Here is a 25,567-nt window from a genome sequence, read left to right on the forward strand (position 1 = left end):
CAACCTAAGCAGACTCATCACCTAAACTGTCTCGAAAATAATCCATTGCCATTATGCAAGGATCAGCCTAGTCACCTCTGGAAACCATAAGGACAATTGCCTGGAGGAAGAAATTATTATAATATAATTATTTTCTATCTATTAATTTATTTTAAGAGTTGCACTATTGGTTTTCTAAGAAGTGTGTGCAGGAACTGTCATTCTCAGAACTGCCTGCGTGCTAGGGGCTCTCAGGAGGCGTGTTTTTATTGTTTTGCATTGTTTTTCTGGGGTTAAAGTAAAGACCTGATTCTGTGAACTAGTGGCAGGATATGATTTACGGGGAAATGTGTTGCCTTCTAATCCCTTTGGTATTACTATTAGCTACTGAAAATATGAAGTGTGGGACATCGAGAGTAAAATATGGTGTCATCTGCTCTGCATTTCTTGCTCAGTGCTGTACATATGCCCGCAAAACTCGTGCCCACCTCTGTAAACAATATGTGCATGATTAACATATTTTTCTAGAGGGTACCTCTATAAGTACAAATTCAAGGACTGAATGTGTTGATCTAAAAGAATATGATAAAATTTGTGTGTGTTTCATATGTGTTTTTAATGGTAGAACAAAAGCATTACTAGCTCTGTTTCTTTTTCCTTTCACCTTTAAAGCAGTTGTTCACAGGAAAAAATATTACATGTACTCTACTCTTTGAGACATGGAGTATTCTATTATTCCTCTTTAATAACAGTCTTTCAAGCAAGTATGCTATTGGCTCAACCAGTGAGATTTGTCACACATACACATGCAAAATTTATTTCAAAGACTTATCTGTCATGTAAGTTTTTAATACTACTTCCCCTCATTGTAACTTTCTGGCAATTAAGGCCATTGATTTACACCACAGCATTTTAAACTATTGTTTGGAGAATCAGGAGGATGTGACGTTTGGTCTTTATCTTTCCTTTTAAATGAGCAAGAGTTCCTGGCTTGTACAAAAACAAGAAATTTCAGACCAAAGCCATTCCAGTCCCCTCTCTTGAGGGAACAATGCTGGTGTAGAATAAAGGTGGAAACTGGAGGAGCTTCTTTTTCATGTGCAAGAGGAGTCTCATGCAGAAGAAGGTACATTACTTTCTAATTAAGTTGGTGATAAAAATTATGGAGGATTGTATACTGGAAGATATTACTGATTTTATCCTGATTTGTTAGTGGCACCTGTTCTATTCAAATTGGGGGAAACTTCAAGTTAGCAGCTTAAAACAGACTGGGAGATTGAAACAGGCTGAAGAGAGGGTTTTTATATCTTGTATTTTATCTTTGCATGCTTTATAAAATTGAGAGATTAACAAAAAAAAGCAGTATCAGATTTGGTCACAAAAAAAAAACAGTACATGCACTAAAAATACACCAGCAAGTGTTTAATCTGAGAATAATGCCTATTGTTTACCACTGTTTTGTAGTCACATTCCCATGCAGTTGCCAGTTCTTAGCTGTCTTGCAGAATTAACAGCCTTATGTCAGATTGGCATTTGCAGCATTATAGGACCAGCTTTTATAATAGATGTTTTCCTTTCTTTTGCAAATAAGGTAAAACTTTTATTTACGTGGCTGTGAGTTGGACCTACATAACTGACATCAATAAGTGTGTGCCTGTAAGGTGAAATCAGGATTTGGTTCTGTGTATTTAAGTATTTAATTGGAGGGCTCTTTTAGGAAAAGGTGTGTCTGATCTCCTGGCATTAATATATTAAGTATGGTATATTTAAGCCTCTCTGGTAGCTTAAACATGATCACTGAAATTAACTCACCTAGATAGAGCTCCATGAAGTTTTCATCCATTAATTGCTAAATGTCTTTCCACAGAACACATCTGTAGTTCACCATCTGCATAGCACTCATTACTTTTAGAGGCCTGACATTACAGGAGGTAGTTTATAGACATATGGGCAACAAAAGTCAACACTGTGATTGTAGAAAGTAGGAGGCAACAGTAAAACTGATTTTGGTGAATGGAAGTTTTCACCCTGTGTTTCTAATCTTTGTACCATTTCCTCCCTTTACTTCTCACCCCTTATCTCGAGTATATTATCACCCTGAAATTAGTAGAGTACCATGTGGTTATAATGGTCTGCCAGCTAGGCCTGTTGGTTGGTTGGTGTAGAACCGTTACATTCTTTCCCTTTGATGGTGTTGGGCAAGATGCAAATCTTATGCAGCAGAGGTGACTTCTCCTGGGTTGGCGGATCCGGTTTGAATGGCTTGCTTCTTTGTGTTGGGTTGTCTGATAAACAACACAGCGGATCAAAGAGCTTTGTGTGTGCAGTGTATTAACTTGAGTAAATCAGAATACATGTGTATGCTGGGTTGCATTTCCTGTGAAAGTAGCCCATGTTTCCTTGCAGTGAGAAGCGAAAATGGGAACAAAGAATTAGATTACTTATTTTTCAAGGCATGGCTGGATAACTGAATTACTGTGAAAGTCTATATGGATTACAGCTTTCTGAAATGGTGTAGAACCTAAAAAGTAACTTTATAAAATAGGTAAGTAAATGGTGAGACGTCGTGAAACAGACTAAATACCCTAAACTAAGGATATTCTCACATCTCTCCATTTTTGACAGATGCTTCTCTTGGCAGTTCTGCTAACAAATCTACTGTTGGCCACTCTAATAACAGGTAGGAAAACATATTTGTTTCCTAATGCCTTGAAACAAAAATGTATTTTCATTGTTTCTTCTGTGAGATTTTTTCCCCCCCTCTTTTTGCCCACCTAATCCTGCAGTCCTGGAATAGGCAACATTGTCCTCATACCGGAGACATCAATAAAGTTGTTCCTTTCTTTAACTTTCAACAAGCACTATATTAAGTCACAAAGACTCCCTGAAGTCAGTGATGTCTGTCTGCCAAAAGTATGCCCGAAGTACTATTATCCTATTGTTTTTGATGGGATTGCAAGCAGGCATAAATATATGAATGTATGGCATTCCTTAAAGCACTGAAATTAGCCTTGTAGGGTTTAGGTCAGTAGAAATAAAGATAAACCTTTTCAGTAATGTGTACAATACAAAAAAATCTACTTGATCCTATGGACTGTCATGCCAGATATACAGTGTACTTAGAAAATAGACCTAAAGGCCCAGGACAGGTGATGTTCAGTGGTAAAAAAATCCAGCAGATAAATTCCTAAACTACAAAATGATTGTTTTACATTGCAAGTTACATTGTGTTTCAATATTCAGGATCGTCAGGTTCTTTGCTTCAGGAGTCATCAGCTTCCCGTTGCAGCCTTTTTGGGAATGATCATATCAAAACTTTTGATGATTCTTTCTACAATTTTGCTGGGGATTGCAGCTACCTCCTAGCTGGGGACTGTCATAAGCGCTCCTTCACACTCTTAGGTGAGTTTGAGCTACTACTTAAAAGTAGTATCAAATAAAAAATGTTGTAGGTATGTGACATGGCCTTATGCTGGGAAAAATATTGTTGTCCTTTGTGATAGGATAAACCATTGCATAAAAGGATCTTAGGTTTTCTTCTGAGAGTAGGATTGCTTCTGAGGAAATTCCATCACTTTGGCTTGTTATTCTTTAGTAATATAGCTCATGCTAACTAAGCTGTAAAGAAACAGAGAGTTTCTTATTGGTTCTTCTAAAGAGGGGAAGTGAGACCTTTTTAATTTTTGAATTTGTTAGTTGGGTGTGACTGTTAAAGCTGAGTACGGAATAGGAGTCACATGACCCTGTAAAACTGATTTTACCTACATGCTAAATCCCCATATTAAAAAAAAAATAATCCCATCTTGAAGAACAAAAAGTGTTTGAATTAGCAATGTTATTCCTAGGGATGTGACAGATGATAAAAGAACCAAAACCCTATGTTTCATTCATACCAAACTCTTTTGGTAGGTATTCTTAAATTCACTAAGAAGTGTTCTGTACTAATTTTAGTTTAAGCTGACTTTGTGCTAACTGTAAGTAAATTGAAGTAAATTCATCCCATCACTCTGAAAAGGAACCATATCTAAATTTAAATAATTTTGCTCCTAAACTTAAGTGACTTAGCACATTTTTTTTTTTTGTATGTGGAAGAACTGACCAGTATATGTGAAGTATGAATTCATTGCAGTATTTTATGTGGACAATTAAACCTTAAAAGTCATGAGCAGAAGCATTATATCTATATTAGGTACCTAAGTATAGTATAGTCTATTTTTGATTCCTATCTCAGCATATGTGCATGGGTTTGTTTTGGTTTTGGATACTGGGCTGTGAAGTACAATGCATGTTCCTGAATAAAACATTCCGGTCTGGGCAGAGCTGTCTACCTCTGAGCAGAAACTCCAGAACAGGTGGTGCAGGTGGTGCATTGTGCAAGCAACCAATATAAAATCAAAGCTAGACAATGCTTTAGACAAAAGCAGGGAAGGGATTATGTGTCGTTCCACACCCCCACTCCCCCCCCCCCCCCATTTTTTCTCTCTTGGAGTATAAGAGCATTGTCTCCATATCATCTGCGCTTCTCCTTTTGAAAAATTGAGGAATTGCCCCCTCCTCCCTTCCCCCTGTTGGATAGCCAATATTGACATACACCCTTTAAAGACTAGCTGAGGTGGTTAGAGGGCTTATCAAGAAGGAAGATATGCAGGCTCGGTTCTTCCTTCAGTTCAGTGTATTCTACCCTCTTCTCTTGCTGCTGAGCTATGGGGTTGTTTTGGGGAGGAAACTAGGAAGAGAAAGAGTAGGAAGCAGGGCAGATTGTTGGTACATCTTCTTGGGAACTCTTCCAGTGTGCAAGGTAGGATGAAGAATTCATGGACTAGAGACAATAATGGGAAAAGCTAAGTCCCCAGCTGGTTCCCAGGTCATGCAGCTGATAGTGGACAATACCAGCCCTCATCCTGGGACTCTCTCTGTGTTTTACTTTATCTGTTTTGTCCTATAGTTGCTTAGATGGCCCTTGAAAATGTTAGAAGATATGCTCCCAGATCTGCAATGTGTTCTTACAAGTTATCCTCCTCAGTCCCAGAGCTAACAATATTTGCTTATGTCCCATCTCTTCAGGTGACTACCAGGATGGGGAGAAAATTGGTTTCTCTGTGTATCTTGGAGAATATTTCAACGTTCACTTCTCTTTAAATGGAAGTGTGACACAGGAAGACAAAAGGTACTGTTGGAACAGCAAATATTCCAGCAGAAAACAAAAAGTGCTTTGCATGTCATATTCTGAGAAATTATTTTTCTTCACAGGGTTTCCATACCTTTTGCCTCCAATGGATTATTTATAGAGAAGGAGGCAGGTTATTATAAAATGTCTTATAAAATATCCAGTGATGAGCATGGCTTTGTTGTGAAGATTGATATCAGTGGGAATATTCAGATATTCCTTCAAGAAAAGTACTATAATAAGACCTGTGGGCTGTGTGGCAACTTTAATAAATTTGCTGAAGATGACTTCAGAACTCAGGAAGGTAAGACTAAGACTAACTGCTTGTATTGTGATGTACTTACTCTCTGTACGCCTAACTTCATGGGTCATTCAATGATGATTTTGCTGATCCAGCAATATGTTTCCACAAAACATGTCAGGTACCTCATCTTGATGAGCTGAAAAACTGTCCAAGTTGTTTCATCTTCCCTTCCTCTTAAAGGGAATTGTTGTCATCTCATGGCTGAGCGAAACTCAGAGCTATAAATATAACCCTTGTATTTCAACTTTCAAGGTTTTTACAAAGATGAAGCTATGGGCTAAATTATGTGTAATTCGGTGGTGGTGGGGAACCAACTAGGAAAAGACCCAGCAAAAAAAAATATATATAAATAATACTTATTGATTCAACTTCTAATTTATTAGTGAGTTAAGCAAACGAGAGAAAGAATAGAGATTGTTTCAATAGCCGAATATGAAATCCAGGGGATAGCTGCTGGCAAATTTACAAATGGATTTGGCACAGGATGCTGTTCTATAAAGGGGTTATACTTTGATGACATTTCTCTGCTCAGATGGGTTGTTGTGTTGGAGGTGCACCTTATACCACAGCAACTCCTAGCAAGAGGGAGAGACAAGATTGCTTTTGCTGCTTTCTGCACATTTATGCAAAGCCTGTCATTGTGAGTGAACACTAAGGGTTTTGGAAAAGCCCTGAATGTAACTTTGAGGGACCAATCTCGATTCATACTATTTCATAGTGTCTTGCAATTCTTAGCATTCACTTGAAGAGAAAAGTTTTAGAGTAAAGTAAGTTAATTCATTAACATGTTAAATTGATAATGTAAAGTATTTATTAAAAATAAAAGATACAGAAAATAGAGAGAGACAAAGTAACTTGGAGAAGAACCTGGCACTGCTCCAGGGGTGTGCATTACTGACACCTGGGGTTCATAAACCTGGCTTCAACATACAATAAGAACTGATTTCAAAGTATCTTAAAATGATTGATCAGCCCTTCAGCACCATAAATAATAAGAAACAAACTCATCTTACAGAATTGTTTGGCAGGACTTGGAAACTTCAATATCTGAATGTGTTGATATATGAAGTTCACATCTTTTTCTTGAGACAATATGAAGGGGGCGAGACTACTATAAACAGTAAAAGCAGCAAAGGAGACTGTATTGCCTTGGACTGTTCAAATATATGATACTTCCAACTGCTGCTCATGTTTAAATGTTTCTTGCTGTATTTATTTAACATGCCTGAAGATTTATCCTCCCTTTTATAAAAACAGTGCTTTCCCAACTGCAGATTTCTCAACATAGTGAAGTATGTGGCAGGGTTACTTCTTGGAAGAGCTGAAAAATAGAGAAGACAATAAGAACATGAATAGCTGTTATTGCATGAAGACCCTGACTTCTGTAATGTGTGGACACACAAATCTGTGCTTTTAGCCTGAAGAATCAGCAAATCTGACAGTTTTCCACTCTGATACAATAGACCTTTCATTTTAGCTGATCTAGAAGGAATTAAAATTGATTATGGTTGAATTTGTTGTATCAGTGAGAGACGTCACCACTCCCATGCATTGTTTATTTCCTTGGCAGCTCTGCTGGCAGGGTGGCTGATATGAGCTCCTCTTAATAGGCTCCAAGTAAAATTAGCTTTTTATTAATTCAGTCATTTTTTAAGCTGCTGAAGCTAACTTCCAGATGAGGGGCAACCCAAAGAACTGGGAGAGGTAAACTCTTTAAAGAAGGATCTAGAAAGAGTATTGATAACATATAAAACAGTTTACCTTTTTATCTTTTTTTCCACTACATTTTTTATTTGCTCTCCTTTTAGCTTGATTAGTTCTCGTAAAGGTCAGCCCAACCCAGGATATGAGCTTGATATAATGACAATGAACTGAGGGCACAGAAGGGTTGTCTTAAGGTTGTCTGCAGACTGAACCTGGCCATTTCAATGTGTCCATAGCTTCCTGTTAAAATCTGGGTATATTTTGCCTATCATATTGGGCCCTCAATTCCAATACATTAAATGTATTTCTGCATGGGATTTGTATTGACAATAAATACAGTAATATCTGTGAGCCCCAGAATAAAAAGTATTGTAAGTACAATGCATAAAGGAAAGACTAATGTGAAGATTATGGGATGTCATCTGGGACACCGCTGGGGAACACTGTGCAGATCTGTATGTCAGAAATAAAGGAAGAGAGATGATGGTAGATGTTATGGATTGGGTATTTAGGCTACAGCCAAAGAGCTTGCTGGATAGCTGAGGTGTATTAAAAACCATCCTCAGGGTTTTTTAGCTGGGTAAGAAACTCAAGATATCCTAGCCTTCAAACTGATTACCATTTCAGCTTAAATTAAAGCTAGCTGTTGGCTAATAGTTCTTGCCTGGTAGGAGGGGAGCTTGTAAGAGCTGCTGATTATGGGTGTGGTGGAAAGAGGACTGAAGCTGAAATGTTTTTTCTGTCTCTCACAGACTGTAGATCACACAGTTTAAAAGCTAATGCAGCAGTTTTATAGCATTTCTGCATTTGCCTGCACAGGAGGGAACTTGTGTGATTTGATGACCCATTCCTAGGGATTGTTTGTGGCATCAAACAACCACATCCCAAATTTGTGCTAAAGTCAGAATCATGGACAGAATCTATATCATAAGCTCTGTCCTTCCTGGAGTATCACAGTTTTTGTCACAGTTTAAACAAAATTGCAATACTTATGTTGAAAACAAATGAGAACACAGATTTACCATATTTTAGATACAAATAGACCCTCTAATTTAACCACACTGGCCACTTTTGCTCGGGAAAGAATTAGTTTGGTTTTACATGGCTTGCTCCCGTCAAACTGGATTATGATGTAGAATTTTGTTAATTTATGTTTGGATTGTGTTGAGATAGTGGTAAAATAAGAGGGAAATTGTACTTTTGGACATTACCGTATACTGAAAGTAAAGAAAGGTGGCATGAAGGAAAGTCCATTTAAACTTAGTGATGAGTATGTGATTATTTTTCTTTTCTGTTAATATATTTATACTCATGTTACATAATCTCACTAATTATGTGCTGTTGTCTTGGCACTTTCATGACTCCTCAATGTATTTTGGTATGGAAGCTGAGAACTGATAGTCTGATTAGAGGATAACACACATCACTTTTCTATATAGTTTTGATGCTCTCTTAATGAGCTCCTGGAGGTCTGAGTGATGTGACTCAAGCTATGATACTCTAACAAATTAACATTGTATTGTTAAGACCCAGCTTTGAAGGTAGTGGCTTTTCGCAGTAACTGTTGAAGCTCAAGAAAAAAGTGTATACAGCACGTTTCATAACTGTAGACACAGACTCTCATTCAGACAGAGGATGCACTGCTGAGTTGTTTACATTGATTTTGGTAGTTACTAAACTAGTTCATCCTGTGGAGAAGTACTCATGTCCTGTTCAGACTTACAAATAAGGTTGTATTGTATGTTGTTGCTTGTCTGCTGGGTATGGAAGTAGAAAAAAAGCCATCTGCCCGTTGGGAATTTGTTCTCACATTTAACATTTAACATAACTAGAATATCAAAGGAAAATTCTTGTGAGATTTCCAGTTTCTTTCTCTCTTTCTTTCCCTCTTTCTTTCTCTCTTTCTTTTCCTTCTTTCTTTCATTCATTCATTATTTTTTTCTCTCTAGATCCTAATGAAGGAACTAATATCTCCTCTTCTTTTTCCTGCCAGCTAAGCTCTGTTCCTTTATAATCATCCTATGAATACTTCCAAGACTTGGTAATTAAACAAGCTCAATTTTTCTGATGTGATTGTGTACTTCTATGTGGTTGCTGGTTGCCCCTCTTTGCTTATATCAGAGTTATGAAGTTGAGTCCATTTTAGATGCTCAGATATCTGTTTGGAAGCCTTCAAGCCATGGCATTTGAGTGTCACAAGATCACTGACAGGAGCATTTTACAATTGGGGATCCAAAGCAGTGACTAGAAGAGATAACTTACATAATACTACTGAGGAAATTTGACACAACATAGACAAAAGTTGATCCTGAAATCTCATCAGGTCATGTTCACATGAGTAAATGACCAAAAGGCCTTGCAGTATATTTGTAGTCATGCTCTTGCTCAGTATATTTGTGGGCATGCTCTTACCTTGCAACAAATGCAAGGCAATTTCTTCCTAGTGAGGGAGGCTGTAGTTCAAACTCACAGAGCTTTTTTTTTGTGTGTGTGTGTCTGTGGCCTCAGTCTTTACCAAGTACTCTTATCATTGAGATAAGAGTCTTACAGTGGTATTGCTGTGATAGCATGATAGGTCATGATTAAAGTTTATTTGTGCATAACACCCCATTTGAGTCCAACAGTGGGATCTATCATTTCATCATTTGTGCATGTAACACTCTTAGTATTATGGAAAAAACAAAAAAAGCAAAGAAAACAACAACAGAACCAAATCAATCTATTATACTTCTTTAGGCACTGACAGGAAGCATGTTTCTGGGAATCCATCTCAAAGACAATTTCAACAATGTCAACAAAGACATTAATGATAAAACAACATCCATGGCTAATGCTGGATGCAGGTTTGATATTCTGAGCCTGCTCCAACTGAGTCTGAAACTGTCAGGCAAGACATTCCAGACTTTTCTGTTGCTGAAATACAGAATATATGATGCTGCTGCAGAGTAAATGTAGGTTAAATAGTTTGAAGCAGACAGTATAGTACAGGAAAAATCTGATGTTTCAGGTAGTTTTCTGTCTTGCAGTAGTATAAACACACATGAATGAATAAGCAACTTCCCTGTGTGCAGTACCTTGTATATTCTTAGTACCTGAGTTTATAAAGCATATTCAAAACCTGTAGTGATGTTGGTGCAGATTTTATAATTTTATATATATGTACATGTAAATATAAGTAAAACTTTGTGGCTAAAAAAAGTAAAATTTGGGATCTTGACATTTTAAAAGATAGAGGTAAGTTGATTTTAGAAAAGTTTAAAGCTTTTGTTTGACCTAAGCAAATAATTTCATTTTATTTCTTGCATTTTAATTTGAAAGCAAAAGGGATAGATTCACAAAGAAATTAAGCTGTCATTTGAAAGCAGAACAGGCGAAGGAAGAATCACAGAATTGTAGGGGTTGGAAGGGACCTCGAGAGATCATCGAGTCCAACCCCCCTGCCAAAGCAGGTTCCCTAAAGCAGGTTGCCCAAGTAGGCATCCAGACGGGCCTTGAATATCTCCACAGAAGGAAACTCCACAACCTCCCTGGGCAGCTTGTTCCAGCGCTCCGTCACCCTCACCATGAAGAAGTTCTTTCGCATGTTGGTGCAGAGCCTCCTGTGACCCATTGTTTGGCCATTGCCCCTTGTCCTGCCCCCACAAACCACTGAAAAGAGGTTGGCCAAATCCCTCTGTCTCCCACACTTAAGGTATTTATAAACATTGATAAGATCCCCACTCAGTCTTCTTTTGCACAGAATGCTTGCACAGTAACCATGTTTATTATATGGCATGTATCTGAGGTAACAGAAACCGGTATTCATAACCCCCTCTGCTTTATTTAGAGTTGGGATTCAAAGTTAGGTGTTTTTGTTGTGAGGAGTGTGTCTTAATCACTGGGCTACGGAGTTCTGGAGCTGGCTTTTTTACTCTTGTGCTGAAACTGTTCCAGTTCATAATCCTAATTTAATATGGGCCTATGGTCATGTGGAAAATCTGCATGAGGTCCAGGAAGGGAGCTCTGTGTTTCTGCCTCCCACTCCCATGCCTTGAGCATGAGTTGGTTATTGCTAGCACATTGCATTTGAGATCAGTCTCAAAGTAAACAAGCAGCACATTATATTCACATAATTACAGAATGGTTGAGGTTGGAAGGGACCTCTGGAGGTCCTCTGGTCCAACCCCACTGCTCAAGCAGGGCTACCTAGAGCCAGTTGACCAGGACTGTGTCCAGGTAGTTTTTGAAGATCTTCAAGCAGGGAGACTCCACAACCTTTCTGGACAACCTCTGCCAGTGCTCCATCATCCAAAAACCTGATGTCAGATGTCAAGAGGAATTAGTGATTTTGAGACCCAAATATCATAGTGAATGCTGGGGAGAGTAGACATCGTCTATCTGAAAATAAAATAGGTGAAAACATATGTTATTACCAAAACAAACATACAAAAAAGGGGGTGGGGAGGGGTTGCCCAAAACATAGTAGTTTTTTGTGGGTTTTTTGTTTGTTTGTTTGTTTTACTTGTTGTAGGGTTTGTGTTTGTGTGTGTGTGCGTGTTTGTTTTTGTTTGTTTGTTTGTTCGCTTTTCTTCTCCAAAGAGACAGAGACACAAGGGCAGCAATTAGATTGCTAATCCAATAAATTGAACATCTGTGACCAGCCTCTGGTTGCCCTGACTGCTGCTGTGGTGGTTGGCACGTCTCTCCTGGGTCATGTTAGCAGGGTTATCAAAGTGTGGGACACTTCTGGGACATGCAAAGAAGGTGAGATCTGGGTTGTGCTTTAACAGCTACTACCTGAACCCATTTTGTATCCTCCAAAGGGACTGCACACTAACTAGCTGCCTTGGGTTCTCAGCTGGTGAGCCACAAGTTCTCATGCTGGTATCAGTCCACACAGCAAGCACTAGTTCTTGAAGTACTTGGGTTTTGATCCAACTTTGTTTTCATTACATTTTGTGACACCATCCTTTTATTCTTCTTCTTCCTTTTTTTTTTTTCTTTAAACAAACTTTTTTCAAAATGTAGGCAAAACAAATGCCTTAGAAAAACCGTACGCAGGCCGTATAGAGGGTTTCTGGGTGTAGGGCTCCAATGACTCCTAGTTAGGCTTTGTTTTTCCAGGAACTTGTCTATTTACAGAAAGAAGGAAAATTGAACACGAAAGGAACAAAAGCAAAACAAAACTCTGAGCCTACCAGATGAAGAGAATGTGCATCATAAATGCTCAGAGGAGGGATGGGAACAAGCAAAGGGAGCAGGGCAGAGAGAGACATGCAAAACGTTTGCATCCCAGATACTGTGTCAGGAATCAATCAAGAATCAGCACAGGCTGAAATCAAACTAAGAGCCTCTTTTTAACTGAGGGGAAGACTACACAGCTAAGCTAAAAGGCCCTTTAAAGGAAAAAAGTCACATCATTCATCATCAAAAAGGGAAAGGCAGCCTCTGCAGAGAGGATGGTAGCTGTGCTGTATGATGGATGCATAGTGACAGAGCAGGCAGCTGAACTGCCTGGCTGCTCTGTTAATAGTATCACTTGTGCACTTAGGAAATTAACAGGGGTTTTAGGCTGTTCTTGTGTTGTCCCCTTCACTGTCTTTCCTTTCCTACACCCTCATGCCCTTCAGCAGAACAAAGCATAGGTTTCAGGTGAAAGAAATCAGCAGTGGCGGGCAACTGCTATTCCCTCTGCCCATTGCACTCAGACACTGGGGACAGTTCTCCCTCCCCACTTTTCCTCCTGAAGCCTCATAATATAGAGAATTACCACACTCATTGATAGGGCATGTAACTTGTATGGTTTGAAGAGTCCTTTCCAAAGAAACCTTCTGCCGAAATAGTTTAATTCCATGACCCAAATTTGTTCAGTAGGTCAGTGGCCACAGAGTCATTTCATAGCTTCAGCTTAAAGCTCTTGTGATAGTCAGTGAAACTTCCATGTCTAGTTGCTACTCTGAGAAAAATGGGTATACATTTTCCTCCATGTGTTATATGTGGATAAAATTGCATTTATATGAATAGATATACTTAGAGCTCTTTCCTTCTGGTCAATCAGACATTGCTTACCCAGTTAGATTATAATTTTGGGGAGCAAGGCAATGCCTTTGTTTGTATTTGGAAAGCATCTTATAGCTTGCACTCTGCTTCTCCCTGGGGACTAGACAACAATTTTTGAATGAAAAATCCTCTTAAAGAGAGTACCTCTCTCAGGCTGGTGAGAAAATTGGAGTGCTTGTGGCTCAGTGGATATTCTAGTAAGAAATTTGTATTGTAAAATGTAAATATAAAATTTATTTATATTTTCTGATACAGTTACGATGTTGGTTATTAACAGAGTGGGCATGGTCTGCTGTAAATATCTGCTGATGGGATTCCACACAATGTCCTTCATATTTCTTCCAGTAAGAACTGAGACTAAACGATTTGAGGTTGGGAAGCAAACATTGTTAGTAGGAAGCTGTCACTACATGCTTAGCAAACTAGGTTGTGCAATACTTACTTTTCATAAGTCTCTCTCTTTTATTCCATTTTCCTTCCTGCTTTCTTTTCACCTTTCTAGGATTACATATTACTGTGTATTTGTAAAACTTCTAGTTCAATGAAAATGCAAGTACTGTTCAAATACAGGTTCTACCTACCCCATATTATTGGAAGTAATAAGTAGTGATATTCAGTAAAATATGGAGTATCTTTAGTGACTGTGTTACTTATGGTTGAGTACAAAGTTTCTGGGGAAAAGCAGGCTGGCAAACATGCATGTAACACTCATTTTAAAGTTGAATGACTATATAGCCCTTTATCATAGAATCATAGAATGGTTTGGACTGGAAGGGACCTTAAGGATCATCTAATTCCAACCCACCTGCCTTGGGCAGGGACACCTTCCACTAGACCAGGTTGCTCAAAGCCCCATCCAACCTGGCCTTGAACACTTCCAGGGATGGAGCATCCACAGCTTCTCTGGGCAACCTGTGCCAGTGCCTCACCACCCTCTGAGTAAAGAATTTCTTGCTAATGTCTAATCTAAATCTATCCTTCTGTAGTTTAAAACCAGTACTCCTTGTTCTATCACTACACTCCCTGACAAAGAGTCCCTCCCCAGTTCTTCTGTAGGCCCCCTTTAGGTACTGTAAGACCACTAGAAGGTGTCCCCAGAGCCTTCTCTTCTCCAGGATGAACCACCCCAACTCCCTCAGCCTGTCTTAACAGGAGAGGTGCTCCAGCCCTCTAATCATATTCATGGTCCTCTTCTGGACTCGTTCTAATAGGTCCATGTCCTTCTTATGTTGGAGGCCCCAGAGCTGAACGCAGTACACCAGGTGGGGTCTAACGAGAGCAGAGTAGAGGTGAGAATCATCTCCCTCGACCTTCTGGCCACTCCTTGTTTGATGCAGCCCAGGATAAGCTGGCTTTCTGGGCTGAAAGTGCACATTGCCAGCTCATGTTGAGCATTTTATCAGCCAAAACCTGCAACTCCTTCTCAGGGCTGCTCTTAATCCGTTCTTTGCCCAGCCTATATTTGTGCTTGGGATTACCCTGTCCCAGGTGCAGGACCTTGCCCTTGGCCTTGTTTAACCTCATGAGGTTCTCACAGGCCTACCTCTCAAGCTTGTCCAGGTCCCTCTGGATGGCATCCCTTCCCTCCAGCATGTTGGCCCCACCACACAGGTTGGTGTCATCGGCAGAGTTGCTGAGGGTGCAATCAACTTCACTGTCCATCTCACAGATAAAGATGTTAAATAGTGCTGGTCCCAGTACTGACCCCTGAGGAACACCACTTGTTATTGATTTCCACTTGAGCATTGAGCTGTTGACCACAACTCTTTGAGTATGACCATCCAGCTACTTCCTTACCCAATGAGTGGTCCATTTGTCAGATCCATGACTCTCCAATTTAGAGACAAGGATATCATGTGGGATATCTGTTGCCATAAGTCACTTAATGCTAGACTGGGCCAATTACAAGAAAAATACACTGTTGAATGATCTCTCTTCATTCATTACTAGCCTAGTTTTTTACTATCATTTGTTGAGGAGGCTTACCTGGGGCAAGACCTTGAGCTGTTGAGCAAACCCAAATCCATCATGAATTGCCTGGTCATATGCATATATATCTATACAACACTATCTAACATATATATTTAAAAACAAAAATTTTATGTTTAGGAACCATTTCACTTGTTTTCTGGGTAATGAGGGGGGTCATATTTCAAGATGTTTTCTGCATAAGGTCTTGGAAATGAGTTAACAGTGACAACTGATATTCTTGCATGCAACACAATAGGAGTTTAAAAAGCAAAGTCACAGAACTGAGAATCACAAAATTAACTATCTTGTAGCAGGTACCTATCAAAGGAAAGGGAAGTAGTCCCGCAATCAGTCAGGCCAAAATCATGGGAGACAAAATGCGGAAACATTCCTTTTCTGGAGGAAAAAAAGGATGGAGCGAGAGATGTGGCTTGCATTTCCTAGGAAGCAACAGATGTACAGATTAACTCCTTCAGTTTTGCTTTTATGCAAAATACGTGCAAATCTAGACAAGTCTGGCACAAGATCTGCTTGTAACACGGAGGAGCATGTTTCGGGACAAGTTACACTGTAAGATCACACCAAGGGCCCAAGCATTATGGTGTATGTTAAGTTTCTTTTAAACAAGATGTAGTTTCAGACAGAATGAGAAAATAAAGGTTAGATGTGATCAGGGACGCTAATACTTCCATTGCTTTGGGAGAACAGCTTTCTTTCTTTCTTTCTTTCTTTCTTTCTTTCTTTCTTTCTTTCTTTCTTTCTTTCTTTCTTTCTTTCTTTCTTCCTCTCTCTCTCTCTTTCTTTCTTTCTTCCTCTCTCTCTTTCTCTTTCTCTTTCTCTCTCTCTCTCTCTTCCTTCCTTCCTTCCCCTTCCTTCCTTCCTTCCTTCCTTCCTTCCTTCCTTCCTTCCTTCCTTCTTTCTTTCCTTCTTTCCTTCCTTCCTTCTTTCTTTCTTTCCCCCCCCTTTTTTTTTTTTTCTTTTTGGGTGTGTGTTTTTCCTCGCTAATCTCTACTGTCTTGTTGACAACTTTTAAATAATAAGAAAATGTCTAGGCATGTCTAAGTTTCTGCCAAATATATCTAACCAATGAATATCTTCTAGTGTGTTTTTAGAAATGTGGGATCTGCTGGGAGCTGTCTTCTGCAAGCTTTGTTCTGTCCTGCTCAGGGAGGGAATTTAGAAACATACCATGCAGGAGTCGATCCAGATCAGTGAAGGTGGCTTTTCTACAGTCAATCTATTTGGAATAGAAATTCTCTCAATGATACAGTTCTGGTTTTAAAAACATCCTTCACCAGCCCCTCGTATTGATCATAGCCACTAATGACCACTTGTTTCTCAAAACCCTAAACAGCTATGTGCTTCTTCTCTTCTTGATTCACAGGGACCCTTGCAGGAAACAGCTATGATTTTGCAAACTCCTGGGCTTTGCGCAGTGAAAATAAGCGGTGCAAGAGAGTCCAGACTCCAAGCAGCATATGCAACATTTCATCTGATATTGCAGAGAAGGTTGGTGCCACAAGATCCCATTCCAGTTTCAGTCCCCCACTACCTGAAGGCAGCTTGTCTGCTCTTTGGTAGAGGAACACAATTGTTCCCTGAGTCCTGCACCTGACACGATCCTCCCTCAGCAAATGGTTGGGATGCAAGGTGCAGGAGATGCCTGATTTGGGTTTCTGAGATGTGGAGTGGTCTGTGTTAGCTATACAGAGCACTACTTTTGCCACCACACTGCAAACAGGTGCTGCAAAGTGCAGGGATCGGTGTGCGGCTCCTCGCTCAGCCTGGCAGGAGCACACTTAGGAAGCACGTGGTGCAGCAAGAGGTGTCAGGGGTGATGCATGCCATGCTGGGTGCTCTCCATAACATTGGGTACAAGATGCAGCTGCATGTGTTGTTGTTCAGCTGGGAACTGTGTGACCACCCTGCAGACAAGGCTTCCAAGTGCTGTGAATAACTGACCCAAGAGGCTGCATGTTGTGACCCATGTCTTATTTACATGCAGTGTTGTAAAAGGAACAGTTTGCTCACTAGTTACTGAATGCAGTCTTAACTCTCCTACTGCATCTTGCCTGTGAGTATTCTTTCTAAAGTTGTAGTACATGTTGCCCCCCAAACCTGCTGAGAAAAAGTCCCCAATCTAACACACAAACCCCAAACATATAAACAAAGAAACAAACAGCTCATTAGAGCCTGGAGTGTGAGTTGCTGCCAAAGAAACTCCAACATTACTTGGGAAAGGTGTGTTTAAGTGGTGCCTTCGATTTTAGGCAAGTAACAACCCCTGTTATCCCGTGAGCAGGAAAGCATTGCCTCTGACATCTCTAGGCACCACCACCACAAATACTATTTGTGCATGTGTTCATATACGTGGGTGGCACCAGAGCAGGCAGATGCTTCAGGCAGGCTGTTTTTGACAGAGATGTTCTCTGTAGTTGTTGTGCTGCCTGTGTGCCACCAGGCTATTTCTCCTGCCGGGAGGAGTAGGTTTCTTCAGTTATGTATATAGATAGTAGCTCAGATTTGTTGAAGAAACACAGGACAGCTCACCACAGACAATTCTGTGATCCCCCCTTCCCTGCATCAACCTGTTTCTTTTCTTATTTTACAAGTATAAACATGTTCCTTGTTTACATTAGACACAGGGCAGACACACAGATATGGCCACCAGCTCAGGGAGGAAAATGACTTTGAGTATGCACTGACTGCATGTGATATTACAGGTTATGACAGTTGTGGTAAATTGAGCTTTCATTCGTTGAGGGTTTGGATCTGATCTCAAGTACTCTGTGTAAATCAGAATGACTCTGTGGGTGTTATGATTAGAGTTATACCAGAGTAACTGAGATCAAAATTTAGCTTTTACTATCTTGCTATACAAGTCCCATAGACTGATACTTTTTAAACGAGGCTCAAATAATTTCTCAGGAGTAGTAGTGCTTCTTGGGACATATTTGCTCTACATTTACTTCTAATGTTGGTTTTCTATTACTTGGAATAAGCTAACGAAGGCTGGGATAAACTTGTAAACTTCTGACTACTTCCACTAAGCTTTTGAGAGGGGATATTTATGGTAGACATATTCCGAAATTCAGCAAAGCATGCTCATACCCCTAAGCACAATAGCTTTGTGGTCTGCAAAACTGGCTGAGGAACTATAGCAATGATTGCAGGGTGGAGATCTTCAGTGCATGCTTCTTGCTGGAGCTGTGCCTATATGTGCAGAGTTTCTGTCAGGTTCTGGACTGATTAAACACCTGAGGTGAGTAATGGCTGTGATGCCTGGCACCTCTTTAGCTATGCCTGTTTGATACCCAAAGGGCATGACTTCAGTGACGGGTTTCAACCTGGCTGAGATGTCTTCAGATGAACAGAACTGAGTTTTAAAGCTGTTCACAGCTCCAGAGCCGAGCTGGTTCTTGTGACTGGTTGTGGCTGCTGGAATTTTATCTATTTAGACAAGTTTAACTTCTAGAAAATGTCAACACTGTAAGGGAGGCCACGGAGTGGCATGTGGGATGAAATGCAGGATGAAACGCTGCCTGGAGACCAGACTGCAGTTAATGTGAGTTTTGTACAGACCACGTTAAATATTGATGCTTTTTTGGACAAAGTTTGCTTTCCCACAAAAAAATTAGCTGGATGAAATTATCTCCTGTCTTGTGTGAGTTCATGAGCTCACAGCATTTAACATTGGCTTAATTTATTCACTGTACAAGAATAAACACAGAGCTATTAATAGCAGTCCAGCCAAACGAGCGCTGCTGAAGAATGTCGAGCTTTCTAATAGCTTGCTTTGTTTGCTTGCTTTAGCTTTCGGAATGCAAATCTCCCCCGTCTCCCAGCCTCCCTCCGGGCCAGGCAGTCAGCTGCTAGGTGAGGGAAACAATAGCTTTGTTTTAGCCTGTTCCTTCTCCCCCGGCCCCCCACTCACTGCAGATCTGGACTTTTATTTGCCCTCTCTTCCCACGCACAGCAGCCACTAAACCAGCATCCTTAGGGAGGTGGCTTCTGCTTCCCTTGAGAAATACAGTGAAACTGGAAAGCCACATTGCTCCTATCCGGAGCTCAAACTTTTGCAATGGTTTATAATCAAGCTTAGAAGAGTTTGGAGATGGTGAGCTTTATGCTGTGTCTAATTCAGTTTCATTTTCTGAGTCTACTTGAAAGCTGCACAGAGTTGGTGGCTGACCAGGTGGAACTTTGTCAAGGAGCAGATGTGTTAGATCTCTGTGCCGCCTGGTCCCACGGGTGGGTGCTCATGGTGACCAGGAGAACCTTGTGCCACATGAGAAGCAGCTCTCAGCTGGGTGACGGGTGGAGATACTGGATGTTCTTTTCTGTGTGTAAGCCAGCTAGAGCTGCTGGTGGTCCCAGCTCTTTAACTGGGTATGCTTCCTCTCCTTTACAAGGTTTGTCCTTCCTGTTTTATTTTGTTCCAATCCACTGGAGAGACAGCAACAGGGCAATCTCCTGATGCCTACTTGTCTCTTCTTTCCTTGGAGCTTCTTTGGACTTGAATTCCGCACAACACATCTTTAAAATATAGAAAACATGGGCAATTTAATGTTCTTTATTAAGAAAGTGCTCTTATTTTGATTAATGCTGCTGTGTATCAGCTGAGGGTCTGGAACCAGCTCACATTTTTACCCCACTGCTGCTCTGGGCCCCTCCCTGTTCTCCACCTCCAAAGCACATACACACTTACATGTTTGACTACTGCTCTGCCTGTAGATATGGTTTCTTTCCAGATATATGTATTCCCCTCCTAGGGCTGGATGCAGTTTGCCATCTACATGGTGGAGATGCCTGCTATCTACCTTGTCTTTTGATCCAGAAAACATGCCAAAATGGGCAGTGTTGGAGGGAGGGAGCTACAGCCTCCCTACCATGAATGAGCTTCTCAGTTTTGTCTGATCCATTTTTTTCACCACATAGCTGTGATGATTTAGGCCATCTATTCCATGAAGTACTGCAATCTAATAGCCTCTCAAATGTCCAACAGCACAGGCAACAAGGATCTTGAAGTATTAAACTGAGTGAAAAGTGTGTAACTGCTGTAATGAGTCAGTGTTTAAAACATAAATATGTTTTAAAGAATTAGTATTCTTTTATGCATTCTTAGATGTTGCCTTAATTTTCCAGATTTCATCCCTAATGGAAATGATGTATGAAGGCCACAGTTCACTGTATTCTTCCTTTATTTATTTGTTTACTTATTTTTGTTAGAATACTATAGCTATAGCATGTTAGTTGTGAAAGTGACTGTGGTTCAAAGGTGAAATTAGAATTCGACTAATTTATACTTTTGCTACTCTTGCTGTAATCGGTACAAAATACACTCATATTCCATGGAGTACTTCCATGTACAATAAAGAAACAACATTTATCCTCAAAGCTGAAAGCAAGGGAGAGAGGTTTGAGACTTTTTGATCATGATAATGGTAGAACTCACAAGCAGGTCAGCAAATACGTGGACATAAATTACTGTAATATATTTCAGGAGTGAAAATGAAGCCCACTTTGTCCAGAATCTCATTTGTCTGCTCCTGAAATCTACATATCCCATGAAGACAGGCTGAGAGAGTTGGGGTTGTTCATCCTGGAGAAGAGAAGGCTCTGGGGACACCTTCTAGCAGCCTTACAGTACTTTAAAAGGGCCTACAAGAAAGATGGGTGGGATTCTTTAGCATGGAGTTTAATGATAGGACAAGGGTAATGTCTTTAAACTAAAATAGGGTAGGTTTAGGTTAGACATTAGCAAGAAATTCTTTACTCGGAGGATGGTGAGGCACTGGCACAGGTTGCCCAGAGAAGCTGTGGATGCTCCATCCCTGGAAGTGTTCAAGGCCAGGTTGGATGGGGCTTTGAACAACATGATCTAGTGAGTGGCATCTCCGCCCATGGTGTGTGTGTGTGTGTGTGTGTGTGTTGGAAATAGATATTTCTTAAGGTTCCTTCCAACCCAAACAACTCTGTGACTCTATATTAGCTGAACCAGAATTTAAGTGTCTTCTGTCTGTTGTTAATGTTTGTTCAAAGATATAACTACCATTTGATGTACTAAACATACTGGATTTGGATGCTCTTTACTTGGAAAGATGGGAGGCTAAATTATTCTCCTTTGATAGGTGAAAGAAAGTCTGAAAGAAAGACAGGCTGAAAGATTATACCCAGCTATGACACTAAAATATATCTTTCTTGGATGATATAAAGAAACACTTCTGTATATCCATGTACTATAAGATTAAAATTCAACAGAACGATAGGGTATCTCTGCTTTCTTCTGTTACTTTTTAGTTTTTCTTTCTTTAATGGCAATCACTAAAGAATAGACAAATGCAATTCATGCAGCAGCATAATACAATGCCACAGAAATTGGAAGAATGTATAAAATGCCACCTACAACTCTGTGTGGTGGGACTGGGGAATAAAGAAAGTCAGTAGGCTTGTGGTCAGTAGGACTTGCCAGTGCAAGGACACTGCCAAGGCATTTAAAGAAACACTTACAACAGAACTCATGCAGAAGTAAATGAAGTAAAGTCGAGACCTTCACCTGTATTTCAAATACTGCAGTCAGTTCCGGTGGTTTTAATCTTACAGCCCTCTGCATTCTAAGCACTGTTTCAGGCTGAGGCTTTACTCCCTAGTCTGTTGGTTTGGGGCAGTTCCTTTTCTGTGTGAAGCAGCTTCCAGGACTATTATTCCGTAAGCAGGAACACTATAGCCATGGGTGAGATGGCTCTGGTCTCTCCACAAAGGTGTACTGTCCCCTGACTAAAGAACTCTGTTAGTTCAACTTGACCATTCAGTTTTAAAGAAAGGAGAGAAAATAAAAATAATTTGTAGAATTAACTTGAAGGGACCTCTGGAGGCCATCTACTCCAAACCCCTGCTTGAAACAGAGCTGCCTTAGGTCAGGTTGCTCAGATCTTTGTCCAGTCACATTTTGATTATCTCCAAGGTTGAAGGTTTCACAGCCCCTATGAGCACCTGTTGCAGTGTTTGACCATCATCATAATGAAAATATTTTTTATATTTTATATAGTGGGATTTTCCTGTATTTCATCTTATGTCCATTAGTTTGTCATAATACATAGCTGAGATATGTCTAAAATACTGGAAAATTAGATCTACAATTTCTTGTATAAAGTCGGTTGAAAATTTGAAGCAATTTGAATGGCAAGAAAGCCTTTAAACAGAGAAAATGAACTGTATGGTGATTTCTGGCATATGACTTGTTTTCTTGACAAGCAGTTAAAGGTCAGTCATTAGGTATGTTGTTATTGAACAATACTAAAGAACACCATGGGGAAAAATGGTTTTAAAAGTTTTTGTTGTTGTTTTTAGTCTCATTTATTGATATGTAGTGAACATGATCCAAAAAGGTTGTTTTGACTAGCTTTGTTGTCACCATGTGTTTTGCAGACTATACAGTCTGAGTTCTGCTGCAGCATAACAGTTGAAGTGTATTACCTTTTTAACAAGGCTATTACCTTATTAACACAGCCTGTGAGTGGGCTTATTGCATAAGTCATTTTTCTATTGCATTTGATAGTATCTGGATCAGGGCTTTGGTCCGGGATCTGCTGCACTGCTCATCCTCTGAGCAACTCTCAGCTCACTTCTGATTACATCAGTTTCATCTTGAAACTCTGCTTTAATAGCTCTTTTGGCTGTTTGTATTTTTATTACTTCCAGGCCTGTGGCACTTTGTCAGTTTTCTCAAACTTCGTGTAGTCTAAGAGTAGTACCAACACTATTTATGCACTTCCTGTTCCCCCCTTTCTAGTCATCGTTCCATCTCTCTCAGCATGGTGTCTTCTGTTTGGGCATCAGAAATATTTCAGGCTGGATCTATTTTTCTGGAAGACAATCATGCTCAGTTAGCATTGCTTTTACATTCCCAGAGACCTTTCTCAGAAGGCTCAAGACCTCCTTATATATGCAATTATTCACAGAGCTCTTTGCTAAACTCTGAATATATTTTCAATTTTCAATAGATCAGACATTTCTGTTTGGTTTTTTTTCATAAGTCAGAAGTTCTGCCTCAGTTCAGGCATGTACTAAGTTGATCATCCGGACAAAACACCCTCCAGCAAGTAAAGTCTTTCCTACTCAGCAGTAGAAACCTTAGTACCTCTACTATGCAGGTATACCATCTGCCATTTAGAGAAGGCATCTAGACATCTGCAAAAGACTGTGGGTGTTTTTGCTCCCCATTTTTCACCTTCCACCTCACCTCACCCAAAATTGGAAACAAGACAACCAAACTTTTTTTTTTTTTTTTTTTTAGCACAGCTATGAATCTATAACTTCTGTGTGCTGTCATCTCAGGTACTTGTCCTTATTTTGAAGGAACCAGCTTAAGAACCTGTCCTGTCATGCCTCCGTGTAATGATAGGCCTGAAATATACAGCATGGTTACAAATGCTTATATAAAACATTGATGAATAAGTAGAATAAAGTTCCACTTCAACTGTTTATGTTAGGGTTGTATCAGACATTGTTTTCCCACTTATCTAAGCACATTGTCATCCTTTCAGAAAGTTGCATTGAGGACCTCAGACTTATTGAACAGTGACATAATGTAAACATAAGAGAAAATCTACTTGGGAATCTCCTTCACAAAATAAAGTGAACTCTCATTAGGTTGTGTTCCATTTACAGTTAATTCATACATAGCTTGTTGCCATCTGAAAAGGTAAGTTTTGGTACCTTCCTCCCCATCTCACTGTGCAGTCCCGTCCTTGCACTAGCTGTCACCATGATGGTTTAACTTACTAGAAAAGTGAAAATTTTGCTTTTTTTCCCTGGGTTATTTTTCTGCCATTTATCTGAGTTAAATTGACCTATCATGCATTGGACAAGCCAGCAGGAGTGACAGGAATATGAAGTCAGAAGTAGAAAACAAATTTGATTCCTTGGATCCCAGTCAGATTTGGTCTTTCAGCATGAAACTTGCTCTGTTCCCTCATTATCTGAAAGATGGTCTGTCTGGTCATTTTTCTTCTGAAGTACCTTAATTGTAAGTTCCTCTCTCTTGATGTGCATGTGTTTCTGGTCCTCCAGACACCACCTGGTTCTTCACTGGACAGCAAGCAGTTCTTTGCTTTCCTGCATTTGATAACTGATTGACCGACATGTTTCTGTGTGAAGCCTCTCTTATATGACACTGTTTTATGTTAATCAGCATATTAATGTACCTTTGTTTATGTATGTATTATGGATGTAGTGAATAAATGGATGTAGCCCACTTTTAGCTATTGACTGCAATGTTTATGTGTGACTAATAACCATGATGTTATTTAACAATGGTGACAGTGTGTTTGGAAAAGCTTCTTCTTCCTAAGTTTATAGTAACTAAAATATTTTGTCCCCTATTCCTCCTTGCACTGGTCATGCAGGGTGTCATGGAAATCTGCCAGCTGCTAAGAACATCTCTGACCTTTTCCCGGTGCCACCATCTAGTGGATCCAGAGCCATACATCCATCTCTGTGAAGAAGACATCTGTGCCTGTACCCATAGCACAAACTGTCACTGCTCAGTGTTCCTTGATTATGCAAGAAACTGTGCTCATGAAGGAGTGATTTTGGATGGGTGGCCTGAAGAGAGCTTGTGCAGTAAGTTGATAGAATTATTCCTGAGCTACTTACCCCAAATGAGATCATGCCTGTCCTGCAGATTTATGTGCTGCAGGTAAGAGCAACTGTTGATTTTTTAGGATGTTGTTTCAGGTTGATTCGAGCAGGCAAGTTAAATTTTAATGTTCCCATCACTACCATTTATCTGAAGTGCCTTTCCTCATTCCCACTTTCAGCTCCCTGTCATTTACCTCTTTGCTAGAAGTTGTTGTCTGTAAGTGAGGATTGTTTGAACCACATATGAATCATAGAATCATAGAATCGTTAAGGTAGGAAAAGACCTCCAAGATCATTTGGCTCAACCATCCCCCCTACCACCAATATTACCCACTAAACCATGTCCCTAAGTAAGACAATCCCCATGAAGAAGATTCTGAGCTGCTACACATTTATGTGATCACACAAAGCTACCAACTATGACGTTCAGGAATTATTTCACACTTGGTTCAGATGTGTGATTTTATCCAGCCTATACTTGTAAGACAGCATCTTCATGAAAGGCTCTCCTTAATGCTCCTGGGTAAAGAGAATTATTTAATCTTTTATTTGCTTGAAACAATTACATTGGAATTGGGACGTTTCCTAGTTTAGCCATTTTTTTTTTCTAAGTCAGAGATCCTGATTGCATCTTGAAATGTTGTCTTTATTAACCTAATTTTGCCAAGGTCAGAGGTCTTGATTGCATCTCCGCAAAGATTTTGCAAACAGAGAAGGATGTAGATTGTCTGGGATGCCTCTGTAGAGTAAAGGTCACATTT

The 25,567-nt window shown here is 39.9% G+C and overlaps 1 protein-coding gene across 2 annotated transcripts in view; it reads left to right on the forward strand.

Annotated features, from left to right (window-relative positions):
• The first annotated feature begins 975 nt into the window (after positions 1 to 975).
• VWF (von Willebrand factor) overlaps positions 976 to 25,567 on the forward strand; it is a 147,827-nt gene continuing 123,235 nt past the window's right edge. For both annotated transcript variants that reach the window (XM_083819388.1, XM_083819389.1), the window contains exons 1-7: positions 976 to 1,105; positions 2,605 to 2,659; positions 3,223 to 3,381; positions 5,044 to 5,146; positions 5,230 to 5,450; positions 16,549 to 16,673; positions 24,572 to 24,788. In XM_083819388.1, coding sequence (XP_083675514.1) covers positions 1,076 to 1,105; positions 2,605 to 2,659; positions 3,223 to 3,381; positions 5,044 to 5,146; positions 5,230 to 5,450; positions 16,549 to 16,673; positions 24,572 to 24,788 — 910 coding nt within the window. In that variant the 5' untranslated portion in view covers positions 976 to 1,075. The remainder of the gene's footprint in view (positions 1,106 to 2,604; positions 2,660 to 3,222; positions 3,382 to 5,043; positions 5,147 to 5,229; positions 5,451 to 16,548; positions 16,674 to 24,571; positions 24,789 to 25,567) is intronic.

Source organism: Anser anser (genome assembly GCF_964211835.1).
Source record: "Anser anser genome assembly, chromosome: 1".
Taxonomy (NCBI): Eukaryota; Metazoa; Chordata; class Aves; order Anseriformes; family Anatidae; genus Anser; species Anser anser.